We start from the raw sequence: 24,420 nt of genomic DNA, 5'->3' as shown, positions 1-24,420 counted from the left end.
CTATGCATAGTCAGGTTAGGTCACTGTGGCCATTACTACTAATAGCAATCATCAATGAAACTGACGATTGAAGATGAAAGATGTTTTGAAATCTGATTAACCCTGTTACACAAATAGCACCACTCTTGTCCCTTTATTAAAGCCTATTATCTGAAAAGGAAGTCTGGGATTACTTTAGAAACTGTGACAGGTGTAATCGTATCTCGCACATTATATTTATACTAAATTGCAACCACTGTCCACAGCATGAGAATACTGCATAATTTCAACTGAAGATTCAGTTAATTTGAAACAATCTAATCTGCAGATTTCACAAATGTAGGAATAATACTCTGTACCTCTTTCAACCTAGACCTTCATCCTATCTTAGAATTTGTATTTTCAGTTAGTCATCATTGAAGCCTGAGTTGTTGCATTTAATAGAAGGCATCACAGAGCAAACCGTTCCATCAATCCTAATAAACTACACAAAACAGGCACTATTTATCAATGTAGACGGGTATCGATGTGCAAAACAGCATGAGAATTCCCACAATGTTTTATTCATGACAGTGAGATCAAACCACGTTGAAAGAATTTTCTAACTCAGACATGTGGGGAACCATCTACTGCTCTTTCATGACCAGAAGCACACAGGCAACATCTTATCATCGTTGGAGCCCAGTGCCTTTCTTTCCCGATATTTCAACCAGAAGTAAATGTAACTTTCTTTCAGAAGTCCAACTACTATAACTCACTGCAGACTATACTGCCATTAATGGTATTCACTTCAGCACGCCTAGAGTACCCTAACATACCTAAATATTTAAGGCATTCAACATTTCTCGCTCCAGCTAAAGTTGAGTCCGAATTAATAATGGAGATGGTTTCTAGGTTTAAAACAAACTAACCTTTCTCAAATCAATAAGACAGTTAGATGAAAAGAGATACCAAATGCACTTCAGGCTTCTACACAGCATTGAAGACCTGTTCTCTACTTTTCAACTGCCTTTAATTCTCTTTATGCTTTTAAACATGCATACCTGTGATAGTAAATCTATTGAGGGTTTCCATTTGTGGAGGAAAATGGATAACATTATACAAGAAACAAAGCCACTTAAAGAACAAAACTTTACCCACAAAAGAGCTACAGACAAAATCTGAACTCTCCAAGTTTATTTGTACAGTTTTAGTCATCGCCCCAGATTAAAGCTATTGCATTTGTAATATAAACCGTTTCTTTGTCAAACAAGCTTTGGTTAAAATGATGTTTCTATCATGATTCTCTCCTAGGAGAAATACTTATTTCCCACTGAGATTACCATCATTTTAAGATACAGCATTCTAAAGAAGGTGAGCAAGACTTGATCAAAACTCAATTCTACACCCTTAAATCTAAAGCAAGTGAAAATGTTAAAAGACACGACCACCAAAAGCGGACAGTCCAGCTTCCCCCAGGACAAATTGTGTTCCACACAACTTTTAAAATGTACAAAATCTAAAGATCAAATAGTTCTCATTCAACTATTAATTGTCCCATAACAAACAAATATTACTTTGTGGTCTGCTGTTGCTTTTAGAGGTATCACAACAGTGATTAAAGCAAGTTATAAATGGTAAATATATAGAGCTGAAAAATTTGTAAGGCACTACACAAAGTTTTAATAAAACTACTTGTTCAAAGACCCAAACAAGATATGTAAAATAGTTTAAAATATAAATACTGAAAAACCAGGCAGTCTTACATCAATAAAGCAATTGTGCTACACAGACACACATATAACACAAATCTGTAAACGTCTTGCTTCAAATAGAAATGCTCGCATTGTGCCCTAATAGTATAAAAATACCATGATTTGGTATGTTACAGTTAGTATTCTCTTTTAAAAATATGACATTTATTGGTGTTGCATTTCAAACTGAGCATCATGTCAGCTTTCAATAACTAGGACCCTTCACCATTTCAAAAAAATATTTACAAACAAATCTTCTCCACAGAAGTATACATTTAAATCAGTAGTCAGGTCCCGAAACTTGAGGGAAGTTTACGGCTCATAGTTCACAGAACTCAATGCAGTTCTTCGTTTTCCTTTAATCTTCAGGGATCCATAACGATTCTGTAGAGAAAAAAATGATATAGGATTTACACAAGGTATTCCCTTTTAAACTGTGGGATTCATTTTTTTTTCTGAAAAGTCTGATAAATATTTATTTTAATCCGCTGGAAAATTGCTCATCTCATATTAGGCTCAAAACACTGAACTTTAATCTCCTGCCAGACAGCACAGGATGAACAGAAGGAATGCAACTTCAGTTTTAAAATTCTCAGTGGAATATAGAATGTCTGCAGAACAAAATGCCGATTACTTGGCAGTCAATACCTTTTCACATTTACAAAAAAAAAGCACAAATCAACTATTCTTAAATAATCCGTCTACTACCTCTATCACACATACCTCTTTTCGTAACCTTGATCTTGATAACTTTACGCTCTGAGATCTTCTCAGTCCCCGCTGGGCTAAAGCCTCATCCTCTGAAAAAGTGGCTTCAGCTTCCTCGTCACTCCTGTCTTCTGCGTCATCCTGCTTGTACTGATAGGGATAATCTGCGGGAAAGTCACAATTATGCTTTTTTTTTTAAAACATTTTGTGTACAACTTACTTGCTTAGCCAAATTCCCATGTGCTCAGGTGACAAGCTGATTGATCTCATCTGACCACTATATGATTTTAGCACTTCAACACAAAGGACTTTTACAGGAAAGGGAACAACGCCCAGTACATGTAATGCTGGCGTCACACTACACAGCTTTTCCTAGGATTTTCAGGCATAGCCTTCATTTACGCAATTGTAAGAAAACCACAGTGAGTTGTAGAGAGTCATGGCACGCCCGTTACCACCCGGCGACTCAGTCATAGCGCTCTTAACAGCCCCTGCGACTATGATAAAATCAAACAGATTTGTGCTTGCGAGACAATATGCTCATTATATTACATGTTATAGCGCAATACTAACTTGTTTTAGAGGTGTTTTATATTTTTTTTACTCTTATTTCGGTAAATTTGTTCTATATTTATAAAGAAGAATTATATTTTTGAAGATGTTTATTTGTGGAAAACAATGCCTGTGCTACATTTTTCAAGATGTTTACATGCTCGTTCCCATGTTTACTTTTGTGCGGTTCTCCTCCTCTTATTCCGGTGTGCTCCACATTGATTGGCTGCCAAAATGTGGTGACCTCGCAGTACTTTCACAGCGCAATAAGATTGGGGACCGCGATGAAAAGTCACGAGGGAATCGTGTAATTATCACCCCCTGCGATTCCTAGTCACATAATTTGACACCCTCTAGGACAGAAAAGGCAGCGAGATTCAGCAACTGCAGTCGCTTAATTTGGCATACTCTCCGACTAGATGTCGTGTCACGTAGTGGGATGCCGGCTTAAGAAAACGTAAGAAGCTGCTCAAGGACAGTTTGTTTTGAATTCATATTTAAAAAGAAAATACTGAATACCCTTACATAATGTGGCTCTCAGTTCTGCAGCGTGCTAAATAGGTAAACTCTTTATACAGCACTGTCATGAGACAAAGCCATCAATGCACACTCCTGCCACAGGTGGGGCTTGATTAAACTGCAAATAGAGCCCCCACCCCCCATGCACTGTGAGGTCCTGTCTGCTCTGGCACTGAAGCATTCAGGGCTATAGTGCATACGGCATTCACCCCCCTGAGGAAGCAGGCTCTGCCCACAATACAAGGATAAAAAAACCTTAAGTTTCCACCATCACATCTTTTAACAAGCAATTGGGGATTAAACCGATTGTGGACAGTTCAATAAGCTGATCAAGAGCCAAGTGTAACTACATTCCTACAATCCCCTGTAGAGGGCACCAGAGATCAACAAACTATTTTATACATGCATGCTCCGTTTCTCATTACAGCAATTCCACAGGATACATACAGAACAATGCACTTAATTTGATTCTAAAAAGTGAAAATTAAATATATTCACAAAATGCGAGTCCCCCCCTTAAAGATCCCAGTGACTAAATCACTTGATTCTGGGGAGCTTTAGTTCCAGGGTTAATAAAAGTTACTTTATATGCAGAAGCACTCTTTAGTCTTCAGTCAGACCAAGAAGGAAATCAAGTAGTGTTTGGGTTAAAGGAAACAGGCTTATAAAATCATACAAAAAAGCAAAAATCCAGCAGTACTTTACAAGACACTATTTTATATCTCTTAACTTGAACCTAAAGTTCCATTTATATTTTGACAAACTAAGAAGTTAGATACAAAACATGAACAATCCAATTCTGTACAAACTTCCTTTGATTTTGTTATTCACATATAGTTTAATAACAAATCTACAGTTTAAATGACAGTGGTGTTGGCTGAATGATTCTATAACAGCCTCTACCAGTTTGGCTGATGGTTATTGTAATTCACTTCAGGAACAAGAAGGCAAATACTTATTACAACACCAAACACAGCATGATCTCTTACTGACTCCAACTTCTGTGCCCTAACAGGATAGATCCATAAAATGGAAAAAAAAACAGACTTTGCAAAGCAAATGAAAAAGATTTAAAATTAAAACAGGATTGGATCTACATTTCACAAAGTAGGTAATAAGCCAACAGACAAGAAAAATCTTAGAAATGCTGTGCTCTGATCACTGAAGGGTGCTTGAACACAAAATGTGCAGACAAATTAATTACTGTATATATAAAAAATGTTCTACCACTCCACACATTCATACTTGTACAAGTATTCAACATTGAATGCTAGTGGACTTTCAAACTGCATATCAGCATACACTAACAGACATTACGTATTCTAGTCACAATGAAGCAACAAGCCAAGGTTTTCACATATCCCCAAAGAGTTTAATGTTTTGAATTGATATTGTATAAACAAAACAAATGTAACATACTTCAATGTTATGATCTACATATCTGGGTAATAAAGACCCATCAAGTAATACAGCTGAAAATATAATTCTACATCAGTTTACATAAGGCTCAGCAACACTAAATGATTGCTTATGGTGCAAGACAGACTTTCTTTTCTTTCTACACGTGATCAGTACCAACCTTTCAGGAAAGACAAGGTTTTTGAAGACTAGCAGTCAGTAGACGATTTGTAAAAGAAAAAAGAAAATAGACTAACTCTGACTCCATGTCCCATCAGGCATAAACAGGCTGCTCAAAGACAATGGTGAGAGTGCATCCATGTCTCTTTAAAATAATTGTCTAGGAATTTAAGTGAAAACAGTCTGTGGCAATGGCAAATACTAATCCACGTTAATTCAGAAGAGATGCGGGACATACCAGACGGCTCAGGGCTGGGGTTTTTGGCTTTTTTGCCTGGATATGGCCGCTGCAGTGGCTCGTCACCCGGGATCTGTGTTAGATCTTGCATACTGAAGCTTCTCAGCCGCTCAGTAATAGCGCCTTGGCCCTGCAGGAGGAAAAACACTTAGTCATCCAACTCCAGACTTCAGGCTGGTAAACTCCAGTCTCCCCAAAGACCGAGAAGCCAAATAGCTTCTCAACTGAGCTGCTTCAGTTAATCATGGACTGAAATATCTTTTGAGGCAGTTAATAAAAAAACATGCAACATTTCAAAAAAAACTAAAAAGAAGAAAATTTCCATTTATTTTATGTGTAAAACACAAGTATTAAAGAGGAGAATGTTCAGAACATTTTTTAGAACGTTGAGCCTATTAATAATCAGATTGACAATCAATCTATAGATAAAATGACTGTCTACCACAAAGTCACAGCACTTTGCAAGGGCAGGGGTAAAGGTTCAGGTTGACAGTAGTAAAAACAGCCAGGTTACAATAAGGAAACTGTCCAAAGTCCTCAGGGAGAGGGACAAATCCAAACTATAACATTAGAATTGCCTCCATGCTGCATTTCCTTTGTTATTACCTCAACTTGTGTGAAGAGAACAGACGAAAGAAGTGCAGTATTCCTATAGGATAGTGTGTCAGTAAAGGCAAAAAAGAGAGTAACACCAGGGTTAGGACACAGAAAGGAAGAAGACAAAGAACAGCTGAACAATCTGTGAAGCTATTCTAAGATATGGCTTTCTTAAAAGCTGTATCTGATAATCATTTTGCAAGTCAACTTACTCCTCCTAAAAGACTATTTGGGTAGTGATGACCCTTGTTATTTGTTGAGTGTTCTGAAAGATCACACTGAACTCTAGACATCCTGCTTAATTTAGAACATTGTGAAAGAACAAGTTTAGAACTGAAAACGCCTACAACGAAGAGATCATGTGTGACCTATTTGAGCAAACAATGAAATATTCTCCTAGCCCCTTACTGTCAAAGACCACTTAACAGTACTCATCCTAAACATTTATTAAACAGCACCCAAGAACATTATCAATTCTATTGTGACAGTAAAAACTTTCAAGAAAACCTGTTGGGATAAGGTTTGTTCTCTTCGTGTAAAGGACTCTAGGAACGCAGTAGCTTTATTTATATCATCTGCATTTTTAATCTTACTGTGCACACAAAATGAAAGTAGCATTGTACTTGCCTTGACAGCTGCAGTGACAGCTGCAGTTGCAGCTATGCTTAAGCCTTGCCTGCCAAAGTTTACCATGGTCTCATAGCTCCGTTCTTTGGCTTGAACTATGTATTCATCAATTTCCTGTTAGAAAGAAGATATAATTGACAGGTTCTTTGTGAGTATGCGCTTGCCTTTATTCTTAATGGCATTATTAGTAGTCCAGTTTAAAAATGTTTACCACTGACACATTAAACTGATGCAAGAGTCTTGCAGTAAAATCATAAAACTGATACATTCTCACTGTACACTGCATATTTAAATCCTGGTTTACACACCGTGGCACCTGAAAGCAAAGCAATATGTTGGTTTCACTTAAAGACAAGAGTCTAAATGGACAGAAGTAAAAAATCGTGCATTATAACTATGTACTTTGTAACAGGATTCGCAGATCCATATTTCATTGTGTCTAGAGTTTCAACTAAAACAGAATAGGAGAATTTAATCCCAACATAATTTAAGATGTATCTGCAAGGCTAATGAATTAAAAAGGAATACGAAATAAAAAATATTTAAGAATAGGGGACATATTTGACATGTTAAATCCAATAAGATGACTCTGGTTTTTCAAGGCCATTGTATTGTAATCATTAATGACACCTAGTGTATAAATCCTACAGCCCGTCCTGTTCAATATAAAAAAGTAAAACAAGGAAACCTTTGTTTTCAGTCATTAAAGAGCTTTATCTGGCTGATATTTTATTTATTAACTTAAGAATATTGAAAATCTTGAACAGGTGCAGAAGGGGCTCATTCGTATATGATTAAAGAATTTGGGTGGAAATTATCATGATTTCTCTGCCAGCTGTTGGACTGGAGGCCTTAACATAGCACTGTAAGGAAAAAAAACACTTTGCAGAATTTGATTTAAAACTTTTAAAAGAGCACATTTTTGTGATAAACAGGTAGTCTACACAATTGATGTCTGAATAATGGAGACTTGCACAAAGAGGAAATGAGGACACAAGATTGTTATCTTACCCTTTCCCTAGATGTCAGAAGAGGGTGCAGGAATTTCCTGTAGAGAAGGCTGGCTCCTCTGGTGTATGGAGACAACAGCCAAATCACAAATGCAATCTTTATTTCATAATAGAGAGGAAACCTTCATGAGAGAAAAAAAGTACTTAAATATTTAAAATTTCTTCAAGAACTGCAATATTTTTTTTCGTTTGACTTCAGTTCACACAAACTTTTAAACTGACCCTAATTTCTGTAAAACAAATTCATTCCCTTATCCTTCCTGAAGGCAACAATAAAATTGCAAGCCTAGCGTCTGATTTAGTGAACTACAAAAATTGTAAATGCAGTCTAGTGCAGATTTTATAGTGAGCGAATAAACAATGATTCAATCCGACTTTCAATTATATCAATGATCTTACCAAGATATTGTGAGATCTGTGATTGTTTCTGCTACTGTGAAGAGGGCAAAAACAATCCAGTACATCATCCAACGAACCTGGAAAAATTAAACAAGAATTAATCCAGGAAGGACATTTCCCTCGAGCCTAGAAAAAAGGCTAGAAAAATAACACAAAAAGGGCAGTTAAACACCAATCAACATGCCTAGGATTGAAAGATGTTTAAAAACATAACTTGAAAGATGACTGCAGTTACTTTTCATTTTTACAACAGAAATCCTTAACTGATTGAATTCCTTGTATGTTTAAAACTGATCCACAACATTAACCTAGTTTCCAGCTAATCCTGTGGCAGTTTATTAATCTTTTCAGACTTTTGGCGTCCACTGACATTCTAAGGTCATGGTATCATCTAGGCTAAAACCAGTAATCTCTGTGTACCTGAAGAATTCTCATGATTAAATATTACTACTAGGTAATGCAACAGTGAAGAATGTCTCAAACATTTGAATTTGGGAACACATTACACATATGTTAGAAAACAAGTTATTGACTAAATGCAACTGCTTTCTATGGTTGCCCACTATCTTGTAATCATCTGAACAGTGTTACATGATAGGGAGGTGTGCATTCACCTTGTCTAGCCTGTAAAATAACTGGCATTCAAGTTGTGAAATTGGTTTTGCAAATACTTTGATTTCTGACCCGTGTGCAATGCCCTACTTTGCATGCACTTTCTGCAATATTGCTTGAATTCCGTCAGGCTTTCAGGGCCTCCTTAGTGCTTCAGTTTCAAAGGTAATACAGTCATGTGATAATATCCTTAGTTCAGCCTCTCCAAGGTATTAGAGGGTATTTTAAGCCTGAGTGGGCAAAGTAAAATGAATGTACACAGTGCTAGAATTACTACACTGACGGGCAATGTCAGTTTTAATTGGCGACCTTGCTGTGAACCTCTGCAGACTGCATTTGTCCGTAAGTGATCAATGCATTGCATCAGTGCATGAGGCATTTAGATTGCATGGGGTTTATTTAAATCTGTTTAAATTTCATTAATCTCTCAGCTGCAAACAGTATGCATAATCACAGAAATGAGGATAAACACCAATTGCTGCACACCAATGTTAAAATGTCAATTAGTTTAAGGTCTTGAATAACATTTTGATGTATTGGGCAGCCAAAGTATCCCAGCCTGATGTAAAATACCAAAAACAAGCAGTGTAACACTCATGTAACAAGAGGTGTGCAATAAGTAACAGGCTGAAATCCATCCAAGCACTTATTTGCTACATGTTACAGAGGAAAGAGAGCTTTAGCCAAGCTAAAACCTGCAAAAATTAAGTTCTACTGTATTGGACAGAATAAAAACCTCTAAGGGCTGAGTCGGTTAAAAATTGCAGATGAGCTGAAACAAAGGAAGCAGTTTGGCAGGGAGGCTAGTACCAGTACCAATGAAAACAAGTTCAGTGTATTTAGGCTGAGTGGAAAACCAAAACTGCCTTTGAGTTTCTCATATTTCATGGTCAAGGAGGTTTTAGCACAAAGTATTAATGTGTATAAAGTATTTATAAGAAAAATATCCAAACATGTCTAAATGAAATGGACATACTTTCAGTCATACAAATGTGAGAAAGTTAATGAAAATCTTAAAATATCAACAAATCAACCACATTCATTCTAGCACATATCAACACCTTTCAAAGCCTGCTTGTCACTTTCCACGAAGGAAAGATGCAACACGCATTCTCCTCTTACTTCCCAAAACTAAATGGTTCATTTATTGGAATAAAATAGGTAAAAGTGCTAAGAAAAAGTGCTGAAAATCAGTGTTTAGAAACGAGCTATGGATTACCACTATTCCTCAAACACAATTTCAAATCAATAACTGATAAAAAACAAATTGATGATGTTGAAAAGGATTTTTCTCAACTACCCTGGGTAGTAACAAGACTATATGACAATAATGAGAAGATCATTTAGGAATAAATATACTGCAGTTATGAAGTACTTCCTTAGCACTGAAAAATGCTTGGATACACGCAGTACACTTTTTTAGTGTGAACTAAAAACAAAATGAAGGCGTTTGGCTTGGAAAGCTCTTCCTGACAGGTATGATAAATGCACATTGCAAGAGTATTCCACACCTATGCTGTTCTGCCAGTGTGTGACAACACTAACACACCCCTTACTCACCCACAGCCCAGCTGTCAGCCGCAGGGTACAGAGAGAAGCTGTGACAAAGCAAACAAGACTTCAGAGTAAGATGCTTTACATACCTTTCCCACACTACTGAATACCTGAACAGTCACAAATATGCCCATCCCCACACTACTTCTTTTTAGGTCTGATGAATCATAATACAACAGCAAGGAATTAGAGAGTTTAGACATATCCATATACATCATGAAGACAACGGAACTTTCAAAGTAAAACTAGAATAGGGTTATTGAAAACCAACAGTTAGTGAAAGGGCATAAGAACATTTCCAAGGCATTACATATCCCTCAGAGCGCAGTAAAGTCCACTATAAGAAGCTCTGCATATGACAATTGCCCGAGTGCTTCACAAATTTGGGCTTCATGGGAGAGTGACAAAAAACTCAACCATCTTAACCATACTTTGACAGAAGGCATGTGGGGACTAAAACCAAGCTTAAGAAGAGTCTATGGCCTCAACGGTAACCACTATGTTTGGTGCAAGTGTAACAATGAACAACATCTTGAAAATACCATCCCTATTGTGAAGCATGGTGGTGGCAGTATCATGCTATCATGCTGAATCAGGGCCTAGAAGACTTGTGAAGACAGAAGATAAAATGGGTACAGCAAAGTACAAAGAAATCCTGGAAGAAAACTTACTGCAGTCTGCTAGAGACATGGGATTAAGGAGAAAATTCCCTTCCAATAGGACAATAACCCAAAACATACAGCCACACTGGCACAGTTTAGAAAGAATAGTCAAAATTCTGGAGTGGCCCAATCAAAACCTGGACCTCAATCCAATCAAGACAGGAGTTGGGAATGGCTCTTTACCAGCTTTCCAATCCAACCTGGGGGAGTTTGAGCAATTTTGCAAAGAGGTAAAAATTGTCCAATTTTTTAAAAATGTCCAAACGTGCAAAACTGGTAGAAACTTATGGCTATAATTTCTGCCACATGTGTCTCTACCAAATATTCACTCAAAAGGTGGGAATACTTATGCAATCAGTTATTATCAATATTATATTTCTATCAATTAATTGCAAAATTAATGGCAAAGACTCCCTGTTAAATACATTATGATTCCATGTGGAAAAAGTCCAAGGGCAGGTGAATACCTTTGATAGTCACTGTACAAATATATGCTGATGCTCCCTGGTGAGTATGGTGCACCTCTGTCACAGGAAACCTTCATGCTTCTCTAGGGCATTTTAGACATACTGAAACATTCACTGGTATCTTTCAGTTAAGAATTCATGAACTCCTCAGTTGCCAACGTACATCTAGTTTGTATTTTAACAAACATTTTGTTTTTAGGATACAGGGAACATGACATTTTCACACTGCTGAAGAGATCTACACAGTCAGGAAAATGGCGTAATGCCAGATTTATCAAGAGTCATGTGTCTGACGGGCAGCTATTAACTGATCAAGATGTCACAGAGTACAATGAAGAATATATTACAGCCTTTTGCAAAGGGTTTTATTGAGGGATTTTCTAGGAATAGTTTATGTAGCATATGCCATTGCTCTCCTGACAGTGTTACTTCCTATGACTTTGAAAATAAGGATTGGCCGATTTTAGCTGAGAGAGCAGTTTGTAACTGCATATCAAAAATATTACATTGTAATAAAGGCTAGAGAGAACTGCAAAATCATTTTTTGCAGCTTGGTGTTTAAATTTCCCAGTGGTAAAGAAACACAATGGCAAAAAAGTATTTGGGAATATCAATCTTCTCATACAACGTATGAGTACAAATGCGTCATGCATCTTGTGCTTTTTCAGAGCCACTTTAAGCTATGTAGATGCCTGGGTAGTACTGGTACAGCACAAATGGCAGGCACCCCAAGCAGAACTTCCAAGCTGTCAATGATTGTCACACAAGACAAATGTGATCAATTGTATACAGTGTACATGTAAAACTCGAATACGTTCTGAATGAAAACACACAAGCTACCACACGGTAGTGAAAGTGCAGAATTAGAGGGCTGATGAAGAACCTGTGCCTGCAGTTAAGCTTCTGATGTTGACCACGGTGTGAATTGTAAGACATGCAGCCACAGTGCTGCCGTGATTTTCAAAGAAATGGCAACAAAGCAGTAGAAAAAGGATGAGATCTGAGCTGCTTTAAAGATTCCAAGTTTCATTCTTTTTCTAATTTAAAAGATTCAACTATACAACTTACATAGGAACTAGACTACTGTCTGGAACAAAGAACTAGCTCCCTGAACTCTCTTCTTCTCCCTTGAGAACTGCTTAGGCTAAAAAGCTGGTCCATTGCAACAAGAAAACCCAATCCATAATGTTTACGTTAAAGCATGGCCTGGTACTGGTGTGAGTCAGCAGACCAGGGGCTGAGAAACATGGAATTACACAATTCAACTGCTGTGTACACATGCCTGTAAAATTAAAAATCCTGGATTTCAGAAGAAATGTACTGCATTCCAGTGAACTAGTATATCCGCAGAACATGAAATTGTTTCATATATACCATATCAGGTCAATTTATCAATCCTAAAACCTTGGACAGTATTCAAAAGTCTATCTTATTCACTTAGCTTTATCCATTCATGACAAATGTGTTGTTATGGTCTTGCTCTAAGATATCCTTATTATTTAAGACAATTTTATTTGTGCGGGATTGCTTAGATGCCTATAATTTCTGTGGAGTTGTTTAGATCTCCTGTGGAATGTATTTCCTCATCAACAACAACCTATTAAGTGGTTAAATTTTTATGATTTATCCTTACCTTAATGGAAGATGAAACAATTAGGCAATAAATCTAAATCAGTCTACTAAGAGCAATGCAGTGGATAAATTGACACGATGTCTTATACATCTTGCAGACTGGAAGCTTTTTTAGTTAAGAGTCTGCAGTATTTGGAAACACAGGACGCAGATCTCTGCCAGCACAGTGGACAGATTTCTCAACATCAACATGACAAAAAATTTCCATTAAAGAGGGCTGAGTGCCAGAACTCTACAGGATTTGCCAACTAGACTCCCCACAGTAGGCATTAATGTGCAATCTCCTTCTACCATTTAAAGAAGGTCAACTTATTTTTCCGAAGTAGGAATACTAAAAGTACAACAAAACACATATTCCATACTCAAAATGTTCACTGGTAAGAATAAAGATCAAAGCCTCGGTTTCGACTAACACACTGCCTCTGCTGTATTAAGTACACCCTGACCTTCTGCATGCCGATTAGAGACTGCCTTTTTTAAACTTTCATTTTCTTCCTGCAGACTCATAGATGGTGCAGAACACCCTGTTGACTGACACCCCCTCAGCTCCAGCAGCACTTTGCAAACCACATGCCACCACTCAAAGAACCTAGACCACACTGGTCACACCGACATAACCCCGACACGAACCAGCCACCTCTTAACTCTGGGGCTCAACATAAGAGACCAACAGACCTCTCTGATACTTCTGACAGAACACTTCTATTGTAAATTCTGTTTATCATTTTCATTAACACATTAAAACATGAAATCTCTAATTTTATTCTTATTTCTTTGATACCAACAAACCTAGCTAATAGAAAATGATGCCTGGAAATTCCACTGGAAGAACTCCCGAGTTACTAAGTTACAGATCCAGGGCCTTGATGATGATGATAATTCTAAAAAGAAAAGGTAAAATCAGAAGGAAGAGAATTTTTAGATTCAAATAACCTGATCCTCAATGTGACAACCCTGACCAAAGCTAAGGTTTATACTTATTTCTTCAAGTAATAAAAAGGGCGCTAACAGTATAGACAAAGGCTTGCTTTCTTACACAGCTTCGCTCTCTGCCAGGATTTCACAGAACTGCCAGTCAGGAACCAACTCTTGAATGCAACACCTTAAAATTGCTTCTTGAATGTGTGAAAAGATGGAAAATATATATAGAGATAACTTTTGAAAAAAGGCACCCTAAAATGTTTTATATATGAAACAGGACAAGAACAAGAGAACATTTTTGCCTACAGGTACTTTTTTAAATTATTGCCAATACATCCAAAACTGGATCTTGAAACTTAACGGGGGCTGCTGGCTTGTTTCCCTTAATTGTGGGGGATTATGGAGGAACAAGGACAAGACTATCCATCTTAAAGTAAATTCATAGGTCATAATTGTGTCATTAACCTTTGTGCAGTCTATATCAGCTCACCATAGGAAAGTCAGAATAAAACTGAACAATTTTTCAGGAGAAAACCCCACAAATACTAAGTAGGTTTCTGCACTGTGAACATCCCCATGAGCATATCCAACTATTTCCTCATAATGTAAAAGAAAGGTGACATTGAATACTTGCTTAAAAATCACCTGTGCCTCTACACTAGGGCAAGCAATCAATATCGATTGAGAACTTAATCTTAAATTAAATGAGTTCATACTTACATATTCTTTAACACTCTTGGTCTTCACTGCTTTGTAGGAATTATATGCTGGGTATAGTGTTCCAAAAATAAGCCTGTTTAAAGAAAAAAAAAATCCTTAGACATCAAAAGAGTGGCAAACTCAATTCTGAAATGTCATTGTTCTGTGCAACTCACGATTTACATAATTTAGACTAACAACAACCTTAATATCCACCGATTTTGTCTCTTCTCCATAAGACAAAGGTCTTTAGTCATTTCTGATCATATAAAGGAAGGGGGTAAACATGCTTTGGGCAGACAGATTTCCTTTGCTCAAAGAACCATTAAACAAATGAAAGATTTATAATAAAAAAATAAAGTAATCCTAAAATAGAGAGTAGCATTGAACATGAAAAAAATTAATGGTTTGTACCATTGAAATTTCAGCAATAAATAATGCTACAAATTCTTACAACAGTTTTTGGCCATAAACAAAAAATGCACAAGATTCACAAAACAAATCTGAACTTTCCAGCAGCAGTATAAAAGAAATGCATGCTATAATTTTATCCCACTAAAATCCTTACTGCTCAAAGTATTCATTGGCGATTCAGGTAAAAGGCTGAAGAGAAATGCCCTAAAGCACATTTTAAAAAATGAGATGCATTTTAAAAGACAGCAGAATATTGCTTTTTGTAAACCATCGTCTGGGCACGTAGAGTGAAGAAAACGGCACATCCTGTGAGTAGATGACCTGCTCTAATATACCAGATGGGAACAAAGCCAGTCTTTCATCTGGAAGCTGGTTTCAGCTGAATCTAATTTATGTTGTTCCACTCCACTAGATTTATGGGTAATCCTGTTTAACCATGCATAGAACTGGCAGCAGAGGGGCCCCACTATTTCAGCTATCCAGCTGCATTAAGCAATTAGTACATAGTTCTTATTTTGCAGCATTTCCACGAACAGGAAAACTTTAGCAGGCACTGGCTGATTTCATAAAAAAAACACTTGCCTTCAAAAACAGGAAATATTTTTTAAAAATCAAAACAAAAATAAACTTAAATTTCATATATAGCACTCAGAGATTCCAGAATATTTTGAATAAGAAAACTAAAATAATTCACATGTAGTCATTCTTGCTTTATGTGGAAGCTAATTATAATAGACATTCAACAGCAAGATGATCTTGAGTGCTGGAACAGAAATTGAAATGCATAGCTTTTACATTATTTTTAACTTGGATAAAGTAATTTAGTAACCCATTTTTCCCCAACACCTGAAATGGCTTAAAATCTTTTCAGTGTTATATGTATGCAAGATGTTTTTATACACAAGTAGTAGCAACCATTTCAATATCAATGTTGGTCTAATAAGTCAAAGACTTAAGAAGAATGATGAATAATCTAGATTCAGTTTTAGTTAGAAAATTATGCTTTTATATTTTATATTGTTGGTAGCTGCTCATTTGATTTCACTTGCGTTAAAATATCAAATTTTATAACGTCGGCTGTGCAACCTTATTTCACTGCCGTTCCACAATTTTACTTTCCCAGCTACTACAATCAGGCAGTGGCCTGATGTGAAACTGCCAGCGGAGTAGAACACTCCATCACGCAACGCAAACTAATTGAATCGGGTGATCTTCCTCAGCTGCAGGGTTAGTAGTTGCCCCCAGAGGGCAGAGAAAAAAGGCAGCAAATCAATGCAGGTGGTGCCAGCTATGTGCAGTTGGCAACCGATCAGAAACGTGCAATGGCAAAACATGTCACAGTTCTACCAAGTGTGATTACTGCAGTCAGCACAACCTACTGCTCACTCCTGTACAGATCAGACTTGGAAATAAAACAGAGACGTGGGGGCTTGCATGGGTGTTTGCTAATTTCATTTGAACAGCTTCCACCAGCCAGAATGTATCTGAACTTGCCATTTTATACCGTCCCCTCCTGGGACACTTGGGAATCCACTTATATATACTTACAACCATTCACAATAAGGAGATTAAGAGTTGCATCATGGCAGGAAGAGAAATGTAAAGACTATTCAGCTGAACTTCCACTGCAAGCAGAAGACTCTGGGCCTAACTGCTGGAATGCATCACGGGACTGGAGAGGGAACGGCTCCGTCGCTCCAAGTCAATGACAAATCTCAGCTCTGATCAGCCCTGCAGGCAGCAACCAGGCAGATTTTAGGAGACTGGACCCCGAGACCGGCTTCCAGCTGCTCTCTGCTGCAAGGATTTAATTAACTTACATTTTACTGCAAATACCATTGATTTTCTCATTTGCAGGAAAGGTACTGAATTTAAGGTTTTGCGAATGCCAAGAAAAGTTATATCATCAATAAATAACTCAATGAAGTCTTTAAATTTGTAAAAAAAAAGAACAATGCTTTTTCTAAATCAAAATAAACCACTTCTATTTGAAGACTTCCTGGATATTCCTTCATTAACTGCTCCCTCACCAGGGCCCTCCACTTACCTCCCCGAACTGCACGCCTGTATCTAAGAGGAAAATATGCTTTTTATTGTTCTAGAAAACAGAGAGGCAATAAAATGCAACGGAGAGGAAGAACAAGGACAGCAAGAGCACAGTGTTTTTGGAAACCGTAAGCTGCAATCTTTCCGTCTCAACATCAGCAGGATTGTTTGCATTCTTCTGGATACGGTTTTAGCCACAAAGCACCTACTGGGAGCAAACCCACCTAATCCAGTAATCCCTGCAGAAAGCCTTTCCCGAGGAGATTATGCCGGGTAGTGAAAAACAGGCCTCGTTTTTCCAAATGTCTTGTAAGATTACTTGGGCATTTGTGAAAACAAAGCCTTTTTTAAGTCATGCTTGTGGACTGTAAAATATCAATTAGGAAAAAAAATGATTCAACAGAAATAAACACATGGCTATTGAAGGCATTTTAAAAAACACATCGGAGAAGGAATTTAGATTTTACACCACAATCAGTAAACCTTACACTTCATATTCAACAATTCAATGACAATCCGAAGAGTGTATGCAACACCGAACTTTCCTTTTCCTTCAGTTTTATTTTTTATGGCATCAATCCAGGGATCCACCTTGGCTGTAGTTTATTTTCCAGTTACCATAGCAACTGCAGGATTCTAAGTATAGCCTCATTCCTTGCAGAACAAACACCACCACACACCCTGGAACACTCCAGCTCATACACAAGGATGGTCTGAATAAGATCCACTTATAGAGACTAAAGGGAGACTTTTCAATTACTATTTTCATTCATTTAGCCATGCTGTGCATATAGCCACACAACCTATTTCCTCCCATACATATTCTGTGTAAATATTGAATATGAAACAATTCACTTAATATTTCAGAAATCGGACAGGCAATGTTTATTAATGTCTAAGGAAAGATAAGTTACAACAAATCCTTTACAAACCAGCTTTTTTACATCTTCAATTAGACAAAGCATCAGGAGCTGATTTTCCCCCAATCAAGACATTTGAGATGCACAGAAAAGTGAACTGCCTTGTGCCTGAATAGTAGTCACAATTTTACTATAGTACAAGCTATTGGGAAAAGTAAACTAATGCAAAACCTCTGACTTGCCTCTCTATAGCCTGGAAAAAAATAAACGATTGAAGTCACTGGGTAAAATGCCAGGTCCCAAACGTATTCAATGCATTAGTCCTTTATTAGCAGGTCATAAAGCCTACAGTAAGACTGATCACATCACTCCAATCTCATTGCAAATAACATACATTGCAGCTGACTTGACAATCATACAGTGAAATATTTTAGAAACCAAGCAAAACCTCAGAGAGAACATTTTTATGTAACACTTTCTACAAGCATATCAAAACCTTCTAAATCTATAAACTGAAATGGGACAGAGTGTTACTTAAATATTTAGGGGAAGTAACTGCTGCATTTTGGAAGTATATGCACCTTTAACAGACATGGCAATACTATCAGTCAGACTTAATTACAAGCTAAGCCACAACATACCTAGGTCTAGCTACATACCACAAAGAAAACGTCTTTCCCAAAATGATTAAGAAATTCTAGAAGGTCAGAAGAAAATTTATGTTCAACCCAAACTAGTCATAACCAGGTAATTACACTGTATTCAAACATATCTGATCTGTTGAGCATTGAAACAAATGTCTCTTTACTGTAATTAGCCCTTTCCAGTCAATCTCCTCTTCCTTACCAGTCAAGAGGAAACTCACTGGCTGATTATGCTGTACGTTTTAATGTCACTTCTGAATATAAAGCTCTGTAGTATCAGCAGTCCAATAGCTTAGTCCAATACGTAAACATGTACCAAACACAGACAATGCCAAGATCTTGCAATGATTTATGTGGTTCTGAGACCATATGCTGATCTAGAAGTCACAATCAGGGCTAAAAGAAGGAAAGACCTTTTTAATTTTTCCCTTACTGAATGGGTTCATGGCCTTAATATTCTGAAGATAACTGTTGATTGGGATTTTCACTAAAATGTTAATTTTATTGATCACCAATGTCACCTTTAATACATGTGGATTGTGGACAAACCGCTTGAAGAAAAACCTTCTAGAGAGCATCTGCCGTTCAATCTCAACACATCTTTTAACTATTGAGTTTTACCACAAGATTCTAGTACTGGATTATCCACACAGTAAAGACCTGGACAGAAACATTCACTTTCCAGATCGTGCCTTATATTGAAATTTAGTGTTAAAAGTTAACAAACACATTTCTTAGCAAATATATTCGGCAATTTTTTTCTGTAAGAAACTTGGCTTGGCTTCGAATTTTAGGGAAGAGAAGAATCTTCAAGTAATGAAACATAACTTCTCCCGAGAAGGTTAAAAAACATCTATTTGAAAAATATAAAGACAAAATGTTAGTTCTAACCTCCCAAGATAAGATGGGTTTGACTGTTACATGAAATAAAAAAAAATAGTTGTTCCATTCATATGAAGGCGTTCACCACCTACAAACACTGCATGCCTTAAGTCTTGGATAAATAACTATTTCCCGTAATCAGCATAAGTCAAACATTAAAAATCTGTTTCCACAATACACTTACATATACTTATCTTAAGAGATGGTAATTCAATTTTCTCCTTTCACAAAGGATTTTATTGGGTTTTTATTTGAAGCATTTCCTCATCTCAGTGCATTCACAATCTATGGGTATCAAGTGTCCATATATCTAAAACAAGAGTATATATTTTAACCTAGACCTGAGGATTTTTAAAAATAGTTTTTCATAATTTGTTTCAAGTAACAAATCATGGATGAAAAATTGTTAAAATTACTTCAATAAAGCAAACCAAATGCTAAGACAGAAATATGAAAATTTCTGCATGCCTCTCGCAAAACTGATAATGAATTCAATTTGTAAACTTACAAACTAGACAAAATGCCAACCAGCACAATACAGTACACCCTGTTTAGTTCTTAATAAATAGGTAATAGGTCAACCACAGGACCCTGCTCCAGAATGAACAAATCTGTTTCAGCTCAAAGGAACAAGAGCGTTTTATTCTCCTATAATCTAACTCTGACATCTGATGTGAAATGCAGCAATATTTGGGTTGATTTGATCACCAAACCTTTACCAGAAGCAAATGATTAATTGTATGAAAACATTCTTATCCATCCTGAAGATCACAATATAAATTACAGATGTTGGTAAAATTTTAGCAGAAATCCAAAATGATTCATGTGATTCAACCAAGATTCATAAGCCCTCAAGTACAAGGAGTAAAATGATTCACAAAATATCCACAGTTCAACACATTATAAATTTCCAACATGGCTTCTAATTTAATCCATAATGCATATATGTCCATTACCATAACACGTGGAAATAAGGAATGCTATAAATGAACAAACTGTATCAAAGATTTAAAAATAAGTTATCTGTAACCTATACATCTCTGAAGTATGTTTCATGACCACACAGTAATACTTAAGACCCTGGTTAACCGTAATTATATCCTGCTGTGTAATGTGCAGTGTAGTCACTTCAGTAATGTAAGCGAGTGTGTTGGAAAGGAGAGCCAGGCTGTTAATCTAAGGCAGTGAGTGACATTCACTCCTGATCCGGGATGACTGCGGTCCGCTGGGTTTTACAGGTTACCTCTAATCCTCAATGAGTCAAGACCTGGAAACAGCAGGAATACAGACCAATCAAGAGAAGAAGTGATGCAAATAGAGTCAGTAAATATCTGGTGTTGAACACAAACCAGAAGACATGGTGAACCTCCAGGACCAGGAGGGAAAGTCACTGACCTAATGTAAGTGGAATGCAAAACCTCAGATGACATGCTTTTCTAAAACAGCAACAAAATTATTTCCCATTACTAACTAGAAGACCAACGCTTCAAAAACACAAGATCACAAGGAAGCTATGCAAAACAAACGTGCGAAAAAACATTTTTCCACTGGTACTGTGGATGCCATGCCAGCCCTGACCTCAGGCTGTGGTCTCTCACCCTGCTAATTGCAATCTCAGACCTGCATGATCGAAACCAATCTGCCTCTTCCAAGCAAAAACAGACAGCATGTTATTCCAGCAGACTGTTTAAACAGGAGAGTGATATTTCTTCCGAAACTAGCAACTCAAAGGAAACAGCACCTGCCTAGAATTTTTTTTGAAACAATTTAGTAAACTGGGGCCTCACTTTCACTCCAAGCAGCTGAACAAATACCACCTTCAGACAGGCCTTGACACTGTTTTAGGTCAGCTACAGGTTTCCTGTTAAGAAACACTGACACAATGCCCTCATCATGCACAAAGAAATAGCTGAAGCATATACAGTAAAAAGCCAGACACGAGCTCATGTTGCTGAATCAACAATTTTTCACCCCACTGAACCATGCTGAAGAATTCCCATCGGCTAACTACTTTCCTTAATTAAAAAGGTTTTGCTATTAAAACAATAGCTAAAAACCACAATATCTACATATTTAAAGATCTGAATGTCTGTTATCATCAGAAGCAGCAGCAGTGAATCAGAAAATAACTAAAAAAAGTATTTTTCCTACTCCGATATGTACAATTGCACTATTTCTTAAAAGGTCTCTATGTCGGCTAGGAAAAAATAAGTTATTCACTTAATGTGACTGCTGCCAGCTAAAATAAAGATCTCCTCATTAAAATTAGCAGTAACTTTCTACAAAATTATTTATTACAAGCAACATCTCAATTTAACATGGGTGACATCTTTAGCATTGTTTTTGTGGGAGGATACTTGTCACTTAGTACACTGGGAAACTTGGCCGATTTTTTTTATTGAACTCAAAACATTGGTCAAATGTCAAAAATATAAAAAATCCATGTAATGCTTTTGTTTAAATAGTCCTATTCTCTTTATGTTTAACACACTGTAGATATTTAAAGAATATTCATTAAGCACTCTGGTTCATAAACTGCACTCTGAAAGTTTAACTGTGCCCCAAAACTAAAAGCTTAAAGATGTGCCGTTAAGTAAATTCTCCACTTGAGATCTTGGGGAAAAAAAGTTCTCAGACATCAAGTCATTTCTTCATTCAGGGTTATATTAAAAGACAGTAAGCTATATAAAATAACCAGACGTAAACACGTTTATAACAGCCCTTGTATATGCATGAATCCCACAGTTCAAGACAGACTTGCAAACACTAAGCAATATTACAAGCCAAGCCTCCTCACTGTGGCTGCCACGTGCAACTCAAAGGCTAACTATACAGCACCACCCAAGACTGAAAGGACTGTAAAAAAACACACTAAGGTCACAATCCATGTACTGTTGTATGACTGCTATATTTTGCTAAATTACTTTTCTTCTCTTTTTTATATCAGGAATATTGAACAGTTACTTCCACTGAGATTTCCCATACACACACTCCATCTGTACTCTGACTGGAAGGGTCTTCCAGAGGGTTGACAACACTACGGCATAACTGTCAAAAAAAAAAAGAGATAAGTGGCAACTCCAAAAGACTTTGAAATCAGTATGAACTATTTATGCCTGCTTCCCCACTAAAAACATTGCAAACAATATTTCTAGCTTTCCAATCAGAAGCTAACTGTAGTAAAAGAGAAATTTAATTAATAGTACTCTGAGCTTTAAAAACAACTGTGAAGTTTTAGTCATCTTTTCATTCCAATTTTTTCTGTGGAACTGCCAACTAAAATATGCAAAATAAATTACACATGTGTTTTACATCCAGTTTCTACCACACCTTAATTGAGATTCGGCAATTCATCTCAATTCAGGCTTTGCAGGTTTATAGTTAGGAGTGAATGACAATACCATGATGTATCCTGAATTCCACCTTACATAACGTTGCAATTACCATAACAGCAGCAACTGCCAACAAAACAATTAAGGAAAATAAAAAGCCAAACTTATCCAGGGGTGTTATGAACTAGTGAATTCAAGAGTACAGATGACAGACATGCGACATCCTGATCTGCAGTATCAATTTAAGCAATCTGTTTAGGATTCCTGTCTTTGTCCTATTGACCTTGAGAAATCTTGGCACTTAAGAGACTTAAATCCTGAAAATTAAAAACAAAACAATAATTGTAGTTTATAATAAGTTTTTTTTTTATAATTACATGAAAATGATTGTGCATTTGAGTCAGAATAAACATTTTTCTACTAAAAGAAAAAAAAATACTTATACCAGAACAAAAACACTGTATTGTTCAAATCATAATAGACATATCGTTTATACTCGCTATTTCATAGTCTCAGAGAAAAACCTTATACGGTATATCAATTAACCTTGTAAACGGGGATAACAATGAGCAAATGTGCATACTGTAACTGCAACAGGGGTTATGGATTGGTTAAATAAAAGGGTCTGTTAAAAACTCACAATGGTAAGGATCCAAGCAAAACAAAATCGCACGAATAATACTCAAAGGACCAACACCAAATACAACGTCAACTTGCTGTACTTTCTACCGTGACAGTAAATGTTTTAAATGTGCAAGCTTAAATAACACCTGTGTTTAGTACATTCAGTTTCGACATTAAGACAGGGTACTTACTGCCTTATTCAAGTCCGAACCCTACAAAAGCAATTAGCAACCGGATATGAGTATAATGAGCACAAGAACCTCTACATATCCAGTAATGAGACCGAAAAAGTCAAATAATATCCTCGCATAATTCTGCGGTGGGCTTTCTGGTGACCCATCGACTCTTCGTTAAAAATACCGGGTACCGAGAGCCCCCAATAAAGCAATATTAGAAGCAGACAACTCAAAGGCGTTGTAAAAAAACACTGCAGCACTCCATCTGAGCTAACCTCAGCCGAGCTCAACGCAGAGGCCCGAGCCTAGTTTCAGGGTGGGCCGTCGGTTCGACCCCGAGTCAAAACTGCGTCCAGTCCCAGGCCTCTGAAACCGCCTCTGAGTGCGGGACAGCGGCCAGGTCACACCCTGTATCTGCTGATACCTTGGGCCGGCGGCTGTTTTAATAAACCGGGGCTCCGGTGCCTGTTCTGGGCTGAACCGTCCGCCTTCAGCGACTCGTCTCTCCCGGCCGGGCCCACCGACCGCCGGGAGACCAAACTCCCGATCGCACACGTCGCGCTAACGCCGAAAACCGCCGTCTGACTTACACGACTGCCTTCGAGATGATCCAGGATACCATATTTCTCCGTCACCCCCTCCCACCTCAGCTCGGCGGGGCGCTCGGAGAAGAGGACAGAGGGCCCGGTGTTGCTTTTCAGGAGGCCGAACGGCGCCCGGCGGCTTCACCAAAACTTCAAGGAAAACTTACACTATTTATTCTTAAAGAAACTAACCATAACAATTCCTTCGTTTTCCAAAAAGCGCTAAAAGCTCCTTTGCTAACGCGGCCAAGCGAAGACCTCTACCTATAACCTTCTGCTCAATCAGGAGATTTGTGTTCGTTTTTATTTAAATCTCTCCAAATCTCCTATCCAGCCCCCTCCCGCACCTTTCTGCGGCGTTACGTCATGTG

General features: G+C 37.4%; 1 protein-coding gene across 1 annotated transcript; it reads right to left on the bottom strand.

Annotated features, from left to right (window-relative positions):
* Positions 1-1,140: 1,140 nt before the first annotated feature.
* Positions 1,141-24,416, bottom strand: reep3b (receptor accessory protein 3b). The gene is made up of 8 exons (XM_015346761.2): positions 24,056-24,416; positions 14,509-14,581; positions 7,941-8,017; positions 7,543-7,663; positions 6,532-6,645; positions 5,308-5,437; positions 2,436-2,584; positions 1,141-2,096 (listed from the first exon to the last, which is right to left on the bottom strand). Exons 1-8 carry the CDS (start codon positions 24,085-24,087, stop codon positions 2,025-2,027), a joined length of 768 nt encoding a protein of 255 aa, XP_015202247.1. The 5' UTR covers positions 24,088-24,416; the 3' UTR covers positions 1,141-2,024.
* Positions 24,417-24,420: the final 4 nt, after the last annotated feature.

Source organism: Lepisosteus oculatus, chromosome 4, assembly GCF_040954835.1.
Source record: "Lepisosteus oculatus isolate fLepOcu1 chromosome 4, fLepOcu1.hap2, whole genome shotgun sequence".
Taxonomy (NCBI): domain Eukaryota; kingdom Metazoa; phylum Chordata; class Actinopteri; order Semionotiformes; family Lepisosteidae; genus Lepisosteus; species Lepisosteus oculatus.
This window is presented reverse-complemented; position numbering and strand designations above follow the sequence as displayed.